This window comes from Lepisosteus oculatus, chromosome 6 (assembly GCF_040954835.1).
Source record: "Lepisosteus oculatus isolate fLepOcu1 chromosome 6, fLepOcu1.hap2, whole genome shotgun sequence".
Classification (NCBI taxonomy): Eukaryota; Metazoa; Chordata; class Actinopteri; order Semionotiformes; family Lepisosteidae; genus Lepisosteus; species Lepisosteus oculatus.
Window position 1 is genome coordinate 3803692 of NC_090701.1, and position 20636 is coordinate 3824327.

At 37.5% G+C, this 20636-nt stretch overlaps 1 protein-coding gene across 1 annotated transcript in view; it reads right to left on the minus strand.

Moving 5' to 3' along the window:
• Positions 1-20636, minus strand: part of ofcc1 (orofacial cleft 1 candidate 1) — a 106941-nt gene that overhangs the window by 73649 nt on the left and 12656 nt on the right. The window contains exons 3-10 of the mRNA XM_069190880.1: positions 19025-19091; positions 18536-18715; positions 14102-14203; positions 9889-9975; positions 6789-6967; positions 5145-5237; positions 4850-4926; positions 3683-3800 (exon numbers count right to left, since the gene is read on the minus strand). Coding sequence (XP_069046981.1) covers positions 3683-3800; positions 4850-4926; positions 5145-5237; positions 6789-6967; positions 9889-9975; positions 14102-14203; positions 18536-18715; positions 19025-19091 — 903 coding nt within the window. The remainder of the gene's footprint in view (positions 1-3682; positions 3801-4849; positions 4927-5144; positions 5238-6788; positions 6968-9888; positions 9976-14101; positions 14204-18535; positions 18716-19024; positions 19092-20636) is intronic.

Below are 20636 nucleotides of genomic sequence, written 5' to 3' on the forward strand. Positions count from 1 at the left end.
AATAACTGAAGACAGAGACCGGGACAGCACAGCTTGAGATATGAAACTGCTTCAAAGGTCAAATGTCTACAGAATTATAAATACATGCATGTAACTATATTTGTACTCTATATGGTGTATTTGTAAATTCAGCATGACTATACACGTCTATGTGCACACAACAGAATGGCTCATAAGAACACTAGCTGAAGTAACTACTGTATGCGTCTTACCAATAACCTCACAAAAAGAGTTCGTTCTTCAATGCAGTATCGTCTTCAAAAACCGCAATTCTAGCAAAAGTATCTCGCTGAATTTTACTCCATCAACAGTTGTTATCTAAATTCTAAATTAGGTTATAAGAATTAAAAAACATGATAACCTATATTTATTTTTTAGTACAGTAGCTGGATAAAAATATGACGCAAAAGACACTGTGTAACTCCTGCGCAATCCCCAGCTCCGAGAGGCTGTTACTTCAGCCAGCCTCTTTGGGTTTTCCTATTAACACTGAGCTCGCAATTTTTAACAATTGTAATACCGTCTCATACATCTAAATAGTATACTGTATTTATGATATAAAGACTGGTCTGTTCTGCTTTGGACGTGCCTCAGTACTTACACAACTCTTCCGTTTTACCCGTTTAGGTTTAAAAGATAAAAATAGTCCTGTCTGGTACATAACAAAACCCCACAGCAGTGTGCAGTTAAGTGGATACACAGCGGACTGGAGTGCAGATGTGTGGCGGTCAGCTATCCCCATAAACTCGCATACTGTACATACACATCATGTCCAATGAGTGTTGATACCCATTGCTACTTTAGCAAAATAGCATGCTTTGGAAAACAGTTTGGTTCCAAGTTATTTCTGATCATGCATCTGCCCTGGTCTCGGGAGCTCCTGTCCTCGTCGCTGCTCCCGAGCGACAACCAGCGTTGCCCTTCAGTTTCCTTGCAGCGCCTGTCCTCTGACCGCAGGACTGCCAGTCTGGAAGGCTCAGCGATGGTTCCCCACCCCCCCCATGAAAGCAGAACAGGCGAGCAGAGACCTGATGCAAAGCCACCATTGCTTTAGCAGTGTGCCTCAGCAGCGGCGCCTTCGATCACCAGCCTCCGGAAAAGACGCGTTCGCCGATTTATGAATAATTCAAAGATCGTGCCACGCAGTATGACATTTTGAGAAACTGGCATGGGGAATGAAAACAGGTATGGAAATGAACATGTCAGAAATGATGTTTTCATTAGACAAAAAAAAAATCACTGCTGCCATAATCCTTCTTTGTGACCCTCCCCTGACTGACCAGATCCTGGTGGCTGACGTTAATAGGCCTTATAATAATATTCACCCATTACACGTGTAGAACATGTTCTGGAATTTCTTTGCATCTAAATAGCAGGCAGTTTTAAACCCTTTGATATTATGTTGGCAGTACTGAAGGCTAATACATGTGTCTGACAGCTATTTGAGGTCTACAGAGCACGGAGTTCACATTCCGTCTGACCACATTAAAAAGACATCTGTATAATACAGCCCAATCCTCAGACTAATTGGAATACTATCCAAAATTGTCTTAAGGAGACATTTGTACAAGCACGATGACAGATACAACTGCTTTGCACTTTAAATGCATTGTAAAATAATTCACATTCTGTAATTTCCGACAACTACATACACTATCAGCGTTTTAAACTTGTTATAAATTAAACAATACCATTTGTCCTATAAAGGTCGCTATTACGTTCAGGTTTTCAATTAAATGAAAAAGCAGTGTGTTACTTTAGCTAAAATCGTTGCTTGTCGCTGTAACTGCAGCATTTTCTGTGAAATTCTCTAGAAAGGCCACACAACATTACATGTATCAGCTGAACTCTGTTATAGGAGTGGCATCATGAAATTCCAGCCATGGTCCCTGACCTTGAGCTGCGGAGGGAGAGGAGACTATGAATGACGAGCGGCTGTTGTGCAGAATTACAAATCAGAGCCCTCCACTCGATGAAGGTGCGCTTTCACTTACAGCCTGACATGATGCCTGCTTTATTTTTTTTTTCGTGCACAAAAAAGAACAGTTTCTTTATAGAACGGTACCGACGGAGCAGTGAGACTTTGGCACTGCCCACTTAATCAGCATCCGTCAGAAACAAGTCATGTTTAGCTTCACCATAATGCTGCTGAATCTCCTTGCTGAGCATCTTTGCATACACAAAACCAATTTAGTCAATACTGAAATTAGTATAATTGGTGGTAAAGCGGTTTAGCCTACACATTGCATACAGAAGGTTAAGGCTCTAAGCCCCATAGCAGTAAGACTAAATAACCCACCAGCCTTTAATTTTAATTCACGTTTTAAACAGTGTTATTATCTGGCTTTAGTGCACAGATGCGGGTGAAGTGAAATTTTCTAGGAAGGTAAAAAGCAAAGTGAGCCAATTTTCCATATCTTAGGTTGTTGATGTGCCTAGAGTCCTATGTGAGCCTTAGGTGCCATAACATTACTCTACTCCTACAGATGAGATCAAAGCTCTTACCAAGTAACCTCAGCATTTTTGGCAGGGAGACATCCTTAGCTATAATGTATACTTCTTTCAGGGTTACACACTGACTGATTTTTAAAATATCCTTAATATACAGGAAATGGCATATAAAAGAAACTTCTTTTCTTTCTAAGTATAGCCTAATATTCCGAGATTAAGCTTTCGCGTTAATTATTTTCATTTTAATTAGTAAATCTTAATTAACAATGAACATTTACCCTTAAAATTTTTGGCTTCGGAAATAAAAAAAAAAATATGTGAATAAATATGACAATCTTTTTCGATCCTCAAGGCAGGATTACTGATGCAGGCAGACTTAGTTATTAAACACATTCTAAATTAAATGCCTCCATGAATTTTGCACAGAAATATATTTTCATAGTTTTGCATGCCAAATGTGACATTTTATATTTTAGATTCATCTGCCGCAGTAATTTTGGAAATGTCATATAAACAAAGATTTTGTCATTTACCAATGAAATTACTATGCATGGCAGGTTAGCCATTGCTTTTCTGGCTGTGCTGGTTGTTTCAAGTCAGCAAGCCATAAAAAATCTTTATCTCTCTGAAACACAGCAATTTGGGAGATAATCGAATGGTGACTGGGGGGCAGAAATGCCAGTCTGAGGAATTATACCACAATCTCTCTTGCATTTACAACCTTCCTCAAAGCGAGTTGTCACCCTGGCAGGAAAGGCTGATAGAAGATTCATTACATCTGTAAGTCTGCAATGGTGGCACAGCGGTCTCGTCACTACACTTCCTCCGAAACGGCTTCTCCTCCTGCTCTTTTCACTCGTGCTCTCAAGCTGCGTCTCTACAGGCTTAGAAAGGGACGCGGAAGAAGCTTCCTCGATCACTTCATCTTGCGGCGTGACATCACGGCGCCCCCCTTCCTCCTTGCGAGAGGCAGGCTGCCGTCACCTCTCACCTTACCACGTCACTGCGGCTTCCCCTCTGCCCAAACAACGTGCTTTTCCAGAGTCACCACACCCACGTACCGTACTGTAGGTGTGCAACAACAAATCACCTGAACTGATCAGCTCGCGGAAAAGAAGACATTTCCCATTCAAATCCTTTCATGCAGTAGACTGTGTCATGTGTGACACAGCTGCCCTTTTTTTTCTGACCCAGCACCTCTTGGGCTCCTCTGTGGTTGTTTAGACCTTACCTGCCACCGAAGTCCTTGTTCCCTGTTTGACTGCGTCCCCGACTCAGTCAATTCTCCGTACTTGGCGGTCACTTCACCTTTGTGTTTCTTCAGTGCCTTCAGCAACTGACTTTCTGCTCTGAAACATAACAGTAACTGTGTTAACAGCCACCTGCATATATGGGATCTCTTGTTTTACTTCACCGCCAAAAGCAATATCTAATAACGAATAACCATTTTGTAAAGTCTTACACTGGCTTCACATTTTAGACTTTTTTCATACATTATATCAGAAACCAAAACCACCAATCGGATTTTTCCTGATTTTTTAAAAAAAAGCACATAGAGAGATCAATGATCAATTACTGGAAAACAACCCGTTAAGAGAATGCCAGATTTTGATACTTGCCATTTTCATTACTTTCTTGTTTTGCAATTTCTCAAACAAAGTAGGCCGGGGTCCCTTTCTCACCCTCATATAATAAGGATATTAATTGCGCTCAATAATAAAAATTGTGAATCAGTGAATCATTAAAAAAGAATAATTTGAATAAAATGAATTGCAAGCGTTAAAAGGAGTCCATTTGGCATCCATTTCAAAGAATCTTAAATGAGATCTTATTGAATCTAAGAAATTTTGCCTTAGGTAGTACATATAAACTCTCTTATGCCCAATATATCTAATAGCCACCCACCAATGATATCAGAAGGAATTTGTCGGGGCAAAGCTTTGTAGAGTAGGTCATTGCTGCATAGCTAAAACAACACTCAGCTGACAGTTGTGTCCAACTTACACCCACAATATACAAAAGAAAAAAAATGATGTACATTTTCCTGATTTTATTATGTCAGTCAGCATGGTGCCGCAAAATTATTAAAAACTTAAACATACTATTGCCTTTAGGGTAAGGGGGAAAATGCATGTTTCCAGTGTGCAGCGGATGAAGCAAAATTGATGCTTCTTTTGAGTCCAATGACATGGACAGATTTTATCTGCCTCAGAGCTAAATACCCATAATTCAGCCACTCAGACCTTACAAAAATATATCACAAACACTTTGGAAAAATGTTGCTTTTTAAAATAAATAAATTCAAAGAGGAAAAAGTGATTACTATTAAAGTAGCATAAATCTAGACATCAGACTTTAAAACAGAATGCGCTGTATTCTGGCAATTTTGAAAACATACTGTTGGAAGGCTGCATAAAGTTGATCATGAAGTATCTTCATTTCTTTTTCTTGAAGGTCCCCTTGGATATTTAGCTCCTTTCAAAGGAATAAAAGAGCAAGTGTAATTAAAACGCCTTTTCACCAAAAAACATAATCATTTACGTATGGTTCAGACGTGAAGGAAATAACAGAAAAGTATTTTTTGGCTCAATAGGCATGTTATTCAAATCATTTCTGCTAATACCAACAATACCCCAGGAAATCACACTTAACACTGCGAAAGTAATCTCTCCATTTTGGATGCAGTTGGCTACCTTTTTATTTCCCCTTAAGAATGACATTAGTCTTTTCCCTCTTCCTTGTTCCTTTCCCAGCATCAGCCTCTTCTGCTTCACTGACCAGGCCTCCTGCAGAAGAAAAGCACACAGTCTACGAATTAGGAACATCATCTAAATAAGAAAAACATGACAAGACCAGGCAGACATCTAACGGATTACATCAAAAATATTTTGGGGCAGTTATAAACATTTCTGCGGTAACACTCGCATAGTAAAAACATGCATCGTTAGACGGTATCTCCATAGTACAACTGTTAAATAAAAGCATCTCATACATAAGAAAATATTCTGTTTAAGAAATAATAGTATTCCAAAATAGAAAGAAAATCTCTACTTGCATAATGTGTTGCTTCAATGACATGTGGGCGCACAATTGACAGAGAGTAAATACACCATTGTAGTGGAATAACATTTATTCCCACTAGTGTAGATAAGACTTCTTATTATTCAAAAGATGTGATGACTCAGGTCTTACTATTACATATTACTCACTGCAATACTTTGTGAGATCGGGTCTTACTTTTTCCTATAATGTTACTGGTATAATTTATGTCAGTTAGCTCTTTAGTTTTATTGGTGGCTCAGTCTTTTTATGTTTTATATGTGTATACAGACTGGTGTGCACAAGACATCTTTTACACACTCAGCTTTTACAATATGCAGTAACGTATGAATGTTTAAAACATCAAAAATAAAAAAGCCCTCCACAGGTGCTTTATACTCTACTATTATAACAACATTTACTGCTATTAATACACCATAGTCCGAGTGAGAAGAAGCCAGGTTTGTCACTTACAGTAGCTATACCTGGTCTTTAATTGCCATTGATAAGAATGTTCCAAAAACTGATCACAATATCATGGCAAACAATGCATAATCAGCCAATATGAAGCACTGTAATAGTTGTTCCATCACATTCAGCAATCAAATCTAACTGACCCGTTGTCGAGTGAAATAATTTATTCCTCTCTGCACATCCATAAAACCGAAAGGGTAATTTTATACTGAGCTAAGAAGATTAACAGCTATATTACAGATGTCTAATGCTTCAGCAGAAGATGACCACATATCTGGTGTGAGTGAAAAACTGATTAAAAAGAACAGAACACAAAATGAATAGGACTCTTGCACAGCAGTGCATACACCCCCATTTTTATCTCAGTGTTTTTTTTTCTTTGATATGCTTTTTGAGAAGGCAGTGCCTCCATAAATCTTTTTCTTTATCACTTTTTGATTAATACCTTATGAGGAGGAATACACTCAAAAAGCTTTTCACCCCTCCACCATGGGGATCGTGACATACCCTTAGAAAAAAATAAAAACTATATATCCACTCTCCACCCTTACCATCATGAATTTACAGGACAGAAATAATTTGGAATATAACAGTATAAATGTAGGCAAGTTTCAAATTAAAACACCTACTCATTTATTTGTAGAACTTAATTCAAATACCTTAATGTCTTGAACGCATTTTAAGCACACTGATTAGGTATATGTACTGTATGAGATCTTTTTAAGTTGATGAAGAGCAAATGCTTCCATTAGGTAGCGCAAAGAATCGACAGCCTGGTGTCATGAAGACAGAAATGACACTGCTATTCCCTTTTTAACTCTGACCTGTTCCAGTGAAAGGCTGCCAAGAGCAATCATGTCATCCTGCACACATTCCTTGAAGTGCTCATCATAACAAGGGATCACCTCATCGTGAACCGTCTGCCGCAGGCTTGACAGAACAGGGACTCCTCCACCTGCCTCGACTGCTGGACCTGCGCTCCCTTCCTCCGGCATTAACGCACCTGGGGATTCACAAGCCACAGAGCTACTGCCCCCTTATGCCCATGTTACACCTTTCGCTGTGCATGATTCTTGATTCAAAAGCCTCCTTTCGTGAAAGCTCAAGCCGTGCCTTCAACAAAACACAGCAGTAAGCATGCAAAACCGCTACTTACTACAACACATCCAGGGATATCTGAAAGTGGACGCTTGCAAATAAAATAATTTCAGAAGTTACCCAGTCAGCATTTCCTCCATAAAAAAGTGTTAGGTCAACTAACAGAAGTTCACATTTCTGACAGCTCCCAAATAATTTGTGCCACCACAGCTTTCAATCGCTCAGTGTTGCTTTTATTGGCATTTTCGTAGCTGCTTTTGAAATCTGCAGGGTTTCATAAGCATAGGTTTTCATTACAGGAGAGTCAGCAACATAAAAGAAATTCACAGATCTGCTGGATTTGGTACTGTACACAATGGTGGGTATAAAAATAAATGAGAGGTGGTTTTCCCAACTCTGAAGCTCTGAAGGGAACGAGACTCATGACTGCCAGGTTTTGGAAAAGTGCATGATCAGACTCACTGAGATCTCAGGAGCCTGTGCCCTTTAACTTCCTACATGTGACTCTCATACCTGATCCAGGTGCCACACAAGAAGAAGCAGTAACCGTATCAGGCTACAACAAACATGATCGGAAAATAATCCATTAAAATCTGCACAAAAACCACCAGGAGAGTGGCCAGGAATGTAAAACTACGGGATCCTGGGTCTCCAGCAAAAATCATATCGATTGGTACCAGGTTCTGAAGATGACTGAATTTTTTTTTTATAAACCAAGAGGCCAGAAGAAACTAGATGAATTTCTCTCCTCTTTTGCTTTACTTTTGAAGGCATAACAAGTATGGAAAAGTGAAAAGAGAAGCTCACAGTACGAGAATCTAACCAGAAAGGCTCCGTGGCACAACTAATATCTGCAAATGCTCTAGAGTGTGACAAGAACCCAATGGGGTCATCCAAGAGACCTCAGCCGCAAATTCAAAATCGTCTTCCTCAACTCACTTTTCCGAGGACTGAATTGATATTCCAATGAATATTTAACACTCTATCAAATAATGAACAAGCAAAAACCTCTCATTTTTTCACAAAAATATGGAAAATCTATTAAACACTAATTACAAGAACCAATCTGGCAGATTTGTTCTCCACTTTTCAGTTCAGAAGAGTAATTATTCTATATCTTACTAATGATATTTGCTCTATATTGAGTTTTACATCCACTGGTTCAGATCTGGTAACTACCACTGTTCTCAACCTGCTAGTGAACCCAGACCTCTAAGTAGGAGTAGTGAAAAGCTTACAAAAGAAATCTATATGCTGTAAAAAAAAAGAGATTAGCATCACAGAATAAAGTTTAATTCCCATCACTTTCATTTTCAAGACTGAAAGCTGAGGTGTTAATAAGTAGCTCCGTAAAGAATATTTTTAGATATCTGCATTTTCCAAAGTTGAATTCTGCGCATTATTTTATCAAAATAATCTTAAACTGTGCAAAACTTAACCAGTGACCGCAAGGGACGGGATCACTTTTTTTGGCGAGCTCCCCCATCCTCCATAAAAGTAAGAGATTCTATTGTGTCATCAAGGCTGAACGAGCTCCGTTCAGATGGAGTCTGCAGAGAGGCTTTGCACGTGACTTATGGAAATGACTTCCACCCATCACAATGCATCCAAATCCAAGCAAACTGTGCCAGGTCAGTGGCCTACATGGGCGGGAAGGTTTCCAAAAAGTGGTACTTGGGGTGCTGCTGGTTGCTGCGTAGAGAACTACTGGCACTGTGCGTTCTTGGACGTTGCACTGCAGCTAGAGGTACAGTCATTGCATAAACTGTTAATCCAAGATCCTCTTTACTTTTAGGATTCCATGTACATTCCCAAACAATAGTGGGGCTGCTAATCTCAGTGCTACAGCTAAATCCATAACAATAAAAATAATACAACCAGGCTAAATTCCACCATGTACCAGCACGTTTAAATCCTCCACTTCTCCACTGGAATTACAACTGAGATGTTGCATGTCAACGGGATCCTGTACAACTGTCTTCTGATAAATAAAACCAGCTTAACATAACCACAATTGTGCCTGGATAGGCACATATTCAGATGAGCTATGGTTAATGGAAACAATAGGTATCTATTCCCGAACAAAGCCCTGAGTTTGATGCACGGCTGTGCCAAATCCACATTGAGGTCGCTGTTTTCCAAAAATGAATTTTAAATTTCCTTTTATTTGCAAGGAATGCGCAAGTGTTTGTTTGTTGTTGCTGTAGTTTTTTTTAACTGCATTTTCAAAGTATCTGATTTCTACCCACTGCTCAGGGAAATGCCTTTTGCATAGTGTAAAAGAACATTTTCATAGGAGCAGTAAGAAAACTGTGCTCATCAGTTAAAAGAAACCTTCAGCTTTGCCATGAAGAACTTTTTAAGAGGAATATTAATCAGTATATTCCTCTCTGCAGTATATTCCTTTATCTTTATTTTTTGGTGAAGTGTTCTTGGGTGCTTACACTGTTGAAAGAACAAGCTGACTGTAATTCAGTGCTATTATTTAAAGTTAATTGTAGTATTATTATGTTTTTGTGTCATTTTTAAGCGAGTTTGAAAATATTAGCAAAGCTGGACATCAGCCTGAATGGGCTTGTGTGCTAATGCAAGCATAAAACACATCATGTGCTGGATTTAATTTTAAGACGAGTTTGATTTCTAAAGAAATATTGCAAACCTGATCCTAGTTAACGTTCCTGGTCAAATGGTCTTTAAATATAAATACTTTCAGATTGACTGAAGGAGATAAAACATCTCAATATTGGTTAAAATGTATCTGAATGCAATGTATGATCGCAAGTCAAATTCACAGTGCAGTGTGTTTAGTATATTACTGTTAGTTACCTGGCAAATCAATTACTGTGGCTTCAGCATCTTCCAGCATCTTTGACATCTTGTGGTAGAGTTCTTTATCATTCTCTCGCATCAGTTCTAAAACAGATAAAAAGACAAACATCCTATCTTATAACTAAAGAATTTCACATTAAAGTGTCAGCACCAACTTTCAAAGATTAAGTCCCTTGTTGCCAACTCAAACTCAAGACTATCTGAAACAAACGATCTTAGCAAGACAAAAGAAGATAGATGTTCTTTAAAACAGTATAATAAAACAATAATGGTTACAAAAACCAAAATGGCTACAAAAAATGAAAACGTGTCAAGGTTTGACAGATCAACACAACTCCCCCTCACCCTCCCACCTTAAAATATAAACTAAGTATGCTTTGTATGTAACTACTCATAGTTTATGTGGTCATAAGACTCTTCAATCTTGAAATATTCAGAGGGGGAAAAGGTGGTTCAGTAATAGTGTACACACTTTAAAATGAAATGGGGCTTTACAGTTTATCTTATGTAAAAGAAAATTTAAATCCAAAGCCAGTGCAACTACTAGAAGTGGCTTATTTGTCTATACCTGTATAAGCCACTTGTCTATAAGAGCAGCAAGAAACCTTACCGGGGGACACCTGTTGCTGAATGTATGAGCCACACAATGTTAGCCAAGTGAAAGTCTGACTGGCTGAGCAGTCCTGTGCCACAAATAAGGGCGCTGCTTTGTTGCAAGGTGTGCAGACCCAGACTGCCTGAGACAAGTCTCCATAACTCCAGTCACTTTTCCGTTATCAGTTTGTTTCAGGACGTAAAGACCTGAGAATGAATGCTTCATTTCAGAAGTCACTTGAGTGACCAGTTAGTACTTTACTAGGGAAACACAGCAGGATAAGCTCTAGTATACGAATAACACACAGCCTAGTAACGAAATGTGTAAGGTATTTATTACTTAGTGACAAAAAGTCATACAAACCTAATTAGCCTGTACATAATGGTTATCCATCATTGCTAGTATGTCATGCTCTACGGCTAGTATGACTTCTAAAATAAAGAGAAGATCTATGTAGCGATAGCAGGGTATTTTCAACACCTTTCACCTCGCTGCGCCGGCCAGGGTATGGCAGGACTGGTGTCCCAGCAGATTTTCCCGATCTCAGTTTAGAAAAAACGCACTTCAAAAAAATTAAAGCTGCATCTGGCTCCTTAAGAGGTCAGCCGCGACCCTGCTCTAGGTCGGCCAGTGCTTAGCGGCACCTGTCTGTTGGGGACGCTTATACGCAGTTTTAGCAGCGATGTGGTACCAGCCCAGTCCTCCTGCTACTCCTACTGCCCGTTGCAACATTCTGCCGGCGGTCAGGAATGACTGCAATGTGGATCATTTCATTGCCCAGCTGCACTAGCTGATGCTTAAAACCCGGTAACATTAAAGGAAAATCTACAGCACAGCTAATAGTTCAGAACTAGAATCTTTGTCTTATGTTTTTTTATACAATAGTCTTAATCCTTAAATTTCAGTTTTACAAAGAAACACATTAAAATGACCAAACAAACATTTAATTACAAATTCAAAACACAGCTGAATTTTTTTCTCTGAATTTTTATCCGCTGCCCAAGGTGCTTCTTCCCCAGTGGGGAGAAGAAAAGTTAAGCAGGAAATAAATGCTTGTGAAATTGAACTAAAAGACTTTGATGATCATTTCAGACAATAACGATTAGCTCCCTGTAAAAGATTTTTTGCTTCTAACTCCTAATGGGAAGTGAAACGTCACCTCAAATGACCCAGTATTTATTCACAGGGATGACAGGAGACTGAAGCAATGTTTAGCACTCTGAGCCTGTTATGAAGCAGATATTATTCCTTTTACAGTAGGGATTGTATGTTTAAGGTTAAAGAAACGTGTATTTGTATTTTGGAATCTGGAATTTTGCCATCAGAATTTTTTTAGTTTAGAGACATTACTCAGAAAGAAATCTGCAAGCTGAAAAAAACAGACTGATTTGATTAAATAAAACAACCTACAAGCTGAATAACCGGTCTCAAAGGACTGCTCCAAAGTAATAAAAACAATCCAGATATGGTTTCTTGTTTGTGGTACTATGCTACGCAAAATAATAATGTACACAGGCAAATTATGCCATTTTGTGGGGTGCTCTTAGATACAATAAAACCCATTTCCTTAGTTTACCTTTTGTTTGGCACCTTTTGCAAGCACAGTCGATATCCTCACTATCATATCATTTATCATCACATTAATGTGCTTCTGAGCCACAAATACATACTTGAATACATGTATTTTTAACATCACCACTCTTCTTATCCTTATAATTATTACTGCAGCACAGTACAGTTTCTGAAAACATTTTCTGTCGTAACACGTTTTTTTTTTATTTAAGCATGTTTGTTACAAATAATAATAAAATATATGGCCTATAGCCATTGCATTTCAGTTCTTCTGAGAGAACAAAGATCTCTTCAGAATACAGATACGTGTTATGAAGAAGCCTTCAAAAAAGCAAAACAATGCACATTTGGAAACGGCTCACAATAATAATATAATAATAATAATAAACTTTATTTTATATAGCGCCTTTAAAGGTGGCTTCTCAAAGCGCTTTACAGGATGACAATAACAATAAATAAGAAGACTACAACAATAAATAAGAAGATTTCACAAGATAAGACACAATTACAATTACAACAATTAAGGTACCTCTTATCTGATAACCTCATTTTCTTGTAATATTGTATAACTTTAAAAAAGAACTAAGATCCTTATTTAAATTTGATATAATTATTCTCTTATAATAATATATATCACAATCCAGAAAACTGAGAGAATTTCAAAAAGGTAATTCAAAATATTCAGTAGGGTCTTTACGGACTGTTGGATTACATTCACAGTTGTGCATACTGTATAAGCACATCTAAAACAAGGTAATTAATTCATTTAGTAAGAGTATTAAATGTTATATTTTTAAACATTCTTACTTGCCAATGGCACTCACTCTAAGTTTACTGACCACTTAAAAAGTACAAGTTAAGGAAGTCTACTGGAATTAATTGAAAGGACTTGGAGTGTAAGAATGCATATAGCTGAAAACATGTTTCATTGTGTTATGAAACAACGACCAATAACCTACATTTCAGAAAAGGTCACTTTTCCGTAAGGAGAGATTGACAAAATAGAACATTTTAACTGAACGGTGTCTGACAGTAGAAAATTAAAGAGCACTGTTAATTCAGATCTGTAGAGATCTGCCTGCTTTTTAAGATCTGCAGATGGAATCTATTAGCCTCACTTGAATCTAGATCACAGAATGATGAAGTTTTAAGGTCTTTTCAAATTGACCTCTGTGATACATGACAAATGAAAATAACACATCTAAAGAAGACATGCAGAGAATAAATATTTGAGTGTCATTCGTGTATCATAATTCGTACTAAATGGAAACAACGGAATAAAACAAATGTAAGATCTGGCTTTTCTTCACATTTATGAGAAGAAAACATGCTTTTGTTGACATCTATTATCTGTTTTCTTAATATATTTAAATATTAGTCAAAGTCAAACAAACAGGTGTATGAAATCTGGCAGAAATGTAAGATGTTTTTTGTAAAGGTTCCTGTCTGATTACACTTAACTGAAATGTACTGTACATCAAAATTCATAAAAGAGGAAGTAACTCTTTCTCTGCATCAATCAAGGCCTCAATCCACATAAAACTGCTTCACACCATTTTTCTGGAAGGCAGCAGAATCCTTTGGAATAAATACATTTTTAAAACTCCGCTTTCCTCATTATGTGAAGCGTTCTGTTTTAATGATGTCTTGGACATTACTCGACTTCATAACTCCACAAATACGGATAAAATGGTTTGTCGCTAATAGCCCACATTTCATTATAACATGCATATTACTTTACTCCCAGGAGCACATTTTTAATAGGCGTGGGGGAGAAAGCGATCGGTAACGTAGGGTCCTCTAAAGTCAGTGCTCTCTCTACGTGAGCACATATGCAAACAAGTAACTGACCAATGATACCTGACCTTCGTCAATGACAACTAGCTCGAGATCACTCTCACTCATAGGTTCCCCCTGCAGTACGGGAGACATCGTATTTACAAAGACAGTAGTGAAAACATACAGTAAATGGCCCAGATGAATGATCTTTTTCACCCCCATTTTAATGAACCGAGGGGACTATTATGATAAGAAATTGCATACTTAATTCCAGCTCATCTTCTGTGCTGCCCTCCGCTCCATATCGCCTTGGGTTGATTTCCTCATCGAGCGGCGGGTCAAAGTAATTTCGGGTGCGTTCATTTCCTGTGGAAAGTACGTGGATGCGAGGGGTCACTGATTATTAGAAGCACATGAACTGAAATGTTAATTCTGAAACCCACACCATTGCACTGGGCCACTCCTGCTACCTGATAAGCTTTTGCCTTTCAGTTCTCACAGCTCCTCGCTAGACCTCCAGGGCTCTGGGGCCTAATTACCATACCGCAAAAGGTCAGGTGAGGCAATCTTTTAAATACAACTGCCATATGTTACTTCTGTTCAAAAAGAACTAATGAGAAAATTTACAAGTTAAAGTACCGGGAATTCAAAGACAAAACCCTCTAAATGCTCAGGGGTCGAAGCATTAAGCAACCAAGCTGATGAGAAGGAGAGGCAGAAAACCTTAACCCACAACCCATTGACTTCTTATTAGCAATCACTGACCTATGGGCTTCAAAGCTGCTCTGCATTCATATGAATTGGAGACCTCGAGGGATTTTTTTATGAATAGGTACGTCGTACAGGTCTGTTTTCTTTTCATACCCTTTGATATCCCCTGTACAGGCATTTAACTCTGTGCTAACAAGCTTTTCCTTACTTTGTGTCAATTTATTCTTCTGTATTTTATCTCCCCCCCCAAAAAAAAAACAGAAATCAGAAAAGGCTAGGTGGTTGCCTTGTCTCGTTTGTATTAATATTCTGCCTACCTGTAAAAGTGCATTTTTGTGCATTAATGTGGCTGTATGCACAAAACTATTAGAATCACTGTCTGTGTAGCAAAACTATGATTACTATGATTATGATTAACAAAACTTTCAGGAGTTATCTGTAAGAATATGTCCATAAACAGAATACAGTAAATAAAGAAAAGGCACATTTCCCAATAAAATATGTCTTCAAGAACAACACCATAATTCTAATAATATATTCATTCACTTCTATTTTAAATTTTTATTTAATAAAAGTCAAGGGCATACTGTCAAACTGGGGCATGGGATTAAGGTTGTAAGAATTTTTCAATAATTCTGTGTTATTGCTGTCAAAAGCAGTTTAACAATAAAATTATAAGAATAGGTCTTGAATGGGCTTTAAGCAAATTTGACTGATGGGCGTTATCACTTGTATTAATCCACAACCGAATCCACCGTTGCAATGCAATGTGTTATTTGTTGCTGTGCAAATGTGCAGACCACACTTGTCTTTGGTTACAGAAAAATTATAAATGCACAGAAAATATCAGGTAATAGAAAAACAACTTGAAAATAATTCACTTGAAAAGCAGTGCATATTTAAATAATGTCTAATTTAAATATCACATACAAAAGTATAATTATTTCTGTAATATACAGTTATAATACTGGGAATCCTAGAGTATATTTTCAAAGATCTATTCCATTTTACTGCTTCTACAACCACCCCTGTCGAATTCTATTCTGTAACACTATATGTCCTGTATTTCTACTGTCAAATAGGCGGCCTTATTGTGGTTGAAGCCAAGATATTCATTTGAGAACTTATAAATGTAACTGATACTATAAATTAACTGTGAAATTCATATTTGGCTCCCTTACATTGTAAACACAGTTTTAACGATTTTACAGTTCTAGCTCTAAGGTTATGAAACCCATTTTCAATCTGAATTTGCATAATTTCTGCAGCCCCAAAGATCCTTACTTTGAATCATATCTTTGATTTACCTAAATAGTCTGGCTATCTTCCAGTACTCATCTCCCTTAATGCAATTTTCAAAGCCCTGTTTTTACATGCATGATATCAATAAAAGCCCAGAATGTGAAAATAATAAATTACAATAATACACTGTTCTTAAAATTTGATACTACTGGTAATGGTGAATGCATTTAAGGAAAGATATTGTTTTTAACCAAATAGCTGTGAAGCAAATATATGGGCAATAACACCTCCCCTCTATTACTTACTGTACATGTGAATCTGCTGTATACTTATGATAAAAGTACTGGCAACAATTGAATAAATTCATTTTACTAAGCTAAAACAAACTGTTGCCAATATTATTCTGAATGCCAAAACCAAAACAGTTTAAATTTAGTTTTGATGAAAAGTGCAACCACTTGTATTTTTCGTCGGAAATGACTGATGTGCATTGCAGAATACAAATATTTTTTTTTGCCCATATATGAGTGCTTACTTATAGAATAAAACCACAGGGAATGCATGAAAAACCCCCACTAGTTTGTAAACACTGTCTTTCAACTGTATATAGAAAATCAAAGCTAAACATATAGTTGTTTATTAGATTTGATCAATTAGATTGCAGTACAGGCTTTTTGAAACACCTGTCTGAGAAAAGCAAAAGAATTTGTCCTAAAGGCAGTAGTTTAGATGACAGTGGCTTTAGACACTCAAAGCAAAATGTGAGTATTTGTATACTGGATACTTGCGCAAACATAATATGCTTGAGATTATGCAAAGGATTGAGCAGTCCACTGTACTAGTTTGTAAAAAGTGACATGTTTTCCTGTTTACTTTTAATCTCTGTGGCACTCTTTACTCTTCTGCTTTCTTTTCTTCTGAATTCTGCCGGCTTTAGAAATATTTAAGTCTTCTACAGAAACACTCAGTGAAGTATAAAATTCAGATCAGATCACTGCTTTTGAAAGCACATATAAAATAGAGGCTGTAATTATGATAATCCACTGTGGTCTCCTGCACATGAGGTAATAAAGTGCTTTGTTGACAGAAGTCAGGAGCAAAAGATGTATTACAACCAGCTGGGGTACAGGCTCACCTGAATCCAACAGACAAACAGATTTTACCAGCTTCTCAAATTCATGAAATACTCTGATGTTTATGGACCTTTGTGAGGGATATAGGGGAAGCAAAAACACAACAGCATCCATACAAGAGGATAAAAAAGTAAATGTCGCTTTGGTTTCTAACCCTCTGATAGATCCTGTCATTAAGTTACAACATTTGCTATTCTTGCTTTAGTGTCTAAGGTTATATTATTAGTTTTCAGTTGTCCATTTTCTGGAAAACTGATGCAGATTTGATTATGAGTAATAGGCCAAAGGACTGGTGATCTTTTAGGTTGATTACCAAAGAGGCTACAGACCTTGCCCGGGTGCAAATTTCCATGCACCCTGCTGACAATTTCAAGGCACGGCAAGATGATGTTATCAATTTCATCATGGATGGGATGAAACTGCCCCTGGGATTCATCCAAGGATATTCCAGATCCCTCTTCCCTGTTCCCCTGTGTGAAGTGCCAGTGATGGACCCCAGGACAACCACACCTACAGTTTCATGCTATGCAAGGTGCATCACCGATCTTTCCTCACGCCGTACGGGACGCCAAAGTAGACTTTCTGCAGCAGGGATGCTTTTAGCCATCAGCTTTGTCTAACACTTTAAATCTTTCTAAGGTGTTTTCTGCTTTCCCCTGCACCCATCTTTTCTGTTTTTCCCATACCGCATAGTAATATCCAATAACATCCAAATGTGATTTTGTAAGTGTTGAGTTTCTTTGAGATGCAATTGCAATTATCTATAAAACCATATTATTTCATACAGTATTATTTAGACAGTAACTCAACAACGTAACAAAACAATGTCAAAGTGTTTTTCAATCTATCCAGTTCAGTAAAATATTTGTTTTTGACGGGGGCAGAAAAAAGCACTCCTTTGAATGTGGAGGGATTTAATAAAATTAGTTGTTCTAGCGCGCTAGCTGTGTTCTTAGAAAATTGTTTCAAAATCACTTTGTAGTACAACATACAAAAACAAATGCAAACATCAGAGACCCCATTCAGCTGTCAAATGTTATAGTAACTCTGGAAATGTGGGACTAAACTATAACATGGCATGATTAATAAACCCTCTCTTTGGACTGCTTTTGTGTTTTACTTTTGTATTTGTACAACAGCAGACGAAGCGCGTTCTTTCAGCTACAGCTCTAGTTTTATGTGTACTGTGCTCTTGTTTGGCACACACAGGAAGATCAAGAACAAGCTGAAGTGTTACACACTCGAGTATGCTGTATGTCTCGGTTTCCTTCTTATTTGTTAAATTTATTTCTTCAAAAAAGAGGTGCTGTGTACAAGAAGGTTCTCAATTCATGTTCTGTTTAAATTTGCCTGACTGTCAATCAGACTCTGTTTTAAGATTACAGCATTCAGTCAGATCTCCAAAGGGCTTGCTTTCGATAAAGAGCTCATTGGTGATTTTGGCTAGAAGTTCTGGAACATCCAATTCTATGACACTTCCCAGTCTAAGTTAGAAGGGGACTTGTTAGGACGTGTTGTTGGAATGTGTGGATCAGGCCTCAGAATGCAAAGGTTAGATCAGGAACAAAACTACTGTCACTCATTTTGAGGTTAATGAAGAATGACGCTTCACCTCTTGGTTTAGTATGGACGTGCAGCCCGGTTTTTTGTTGGTGAGCTGCAAGGGTGCTATCTTGCCTGTCATCTTTCATTTCTCTTTCTTCTGAAGCCTGATAAGCTGAAAGGTCTGTGCTGCTGCTGTTAAAAGCAGGATTTTCAATGCCTTCTGCCGCTGCTCTCTCTTCTCCTTCTCCTGCACAACAAGAAGGTCAGAACAGCACATTATACCAAAGAACATTTCAATGACAGCCAGAAAATTTCCTTCTAGTGATTCCTTTACCAAAAATACTCAAGCGCATCCTCCTCGAATGTCACTAAAACACAATTAGGTTAAAATTAAATCTGAATCTTGGAAAAAAAAAGAAGAAGAATAAATGATTAAAATAATTACAAATTGCGCCCTGACAAGCAAGAGCAAAATTTAGCCCAAAGCCATTTGTCTGTAATTAGTTAATTAATCCTTACACAAATTATGAGCAATAACTCATCAAGCACGGCTCACCCATCAGAAATTCATCCGACTTGGATTTCTTCTGCTTAGGTTGCTTCAGAGCCTTCTGCTGGAACTTCTGGAGGGAAATTGTTAAATGAATAAATTAGCTGCACAATGAAGATCATCATTTATGATCCGCAACTAACGCAGTATTTTAAATATGGGACGACACTGAAATGTCATTTAATTTACATCTCCGCTAAAGGGGTCAAGCACTAATTGAACAACAGGAGTGGAAAAAATTAAATCATAAATAGATAAGAAAAGTTGACATGAATGCTTAATGAAGGTCACATTAAAATACTTTCTTCATTTCTTGATGTTTTTGTATATAAATGCAAAAGAATACCTTAAGTTGTTTTACGTGTTTCTTTTTATGTTCCCAGCTGGCGTACGTTTTACAAAACAGCAAATAAAAACTCACCACATGTAAAAGCACTATTTTATCTCTGCATCCTCAATATTTGCTTTGATCCACACACATAAACGCCACACATATTCATCATTCATCAATCTCATACATACAAAAACTTACATACAACCTAACAAGGAATCTAACAGTTACCTGAAGCACTGTTACAATATTTGTATCTATGGAAATGTAAAGATCTGTTTCCTACAGTACATCCTCATAAAAATCAGTACTGCATCCTTATTTAGCTACCGTATCTAAAAGTTTAACATAATCATCGGAAAGACATACATAAACATTTACAGTAACATGTCTCTCATCAACAGCTGTGTACCAAGTCTTAATATTAAGGAACGAATCAGTCAGCAAAACATGCTTTAAGAAAATCCTGGCAGCCAACTACATGAAACTGCAGTGGGAAGAGAGTCATTCAAAACAAAACATTAAAAATCTTCAAATCATCTTCAACACATGGTTGATCAGAAACAACTCTCAGTACAAACTGGACATATTGCATTTTGTAAGTACGGCATGTGACAAACTGAAAAAGTTGTGCTACATTTTCATCTGACTCGAAAGTCAGCTCGCTCCATAAAGTTATCAGACTAGATGAATGTGTGTGTTATGGATATGTCTGTATGAAAGTTATACTATATGCACCTTCTGTAGTATATTTATGAAAGTAAAAGCCTTTCAGGAATCACTCACGTGAAGGATTTGTACTGAACTGATTCACATCTGTGCAGCTTACATTATGTTAACATGACGGGTCGTTCTGTCTGCTAATGGACTTGGAGTGCAGATTACTCCACTCAAACCACCTGACCTGAAAAGTCAAGTTTATTACACAAGCAAAAGGTGCTGAGGTGTGGTGGACTGTTAGTCATACATATCCAGATAAACTGCAAGAGCGGGTATAATTGTAAATGAACGAAGTGGATTACACATGAAGGTAAGTGGAATGCTCGGTGAAAAAGCTCGTGTCTGAACACCAAGCTTGTGTCTGAACCTCCAATGAGAAAAACAAAAATAATCCTCACCTGCAGAATACATCATGCATAAAAGTCAATTCTTCATTCCATGCCAACAGTTATTTTAACAAGTAGCACTAATGAAAACAAATAAAGAATTGAGGAGTTCTATCTCAGAATACTAAAAGAGTGAGAAATACTAGATTTTTCCTGCATATTCTGTATGTGCTCAATAGAG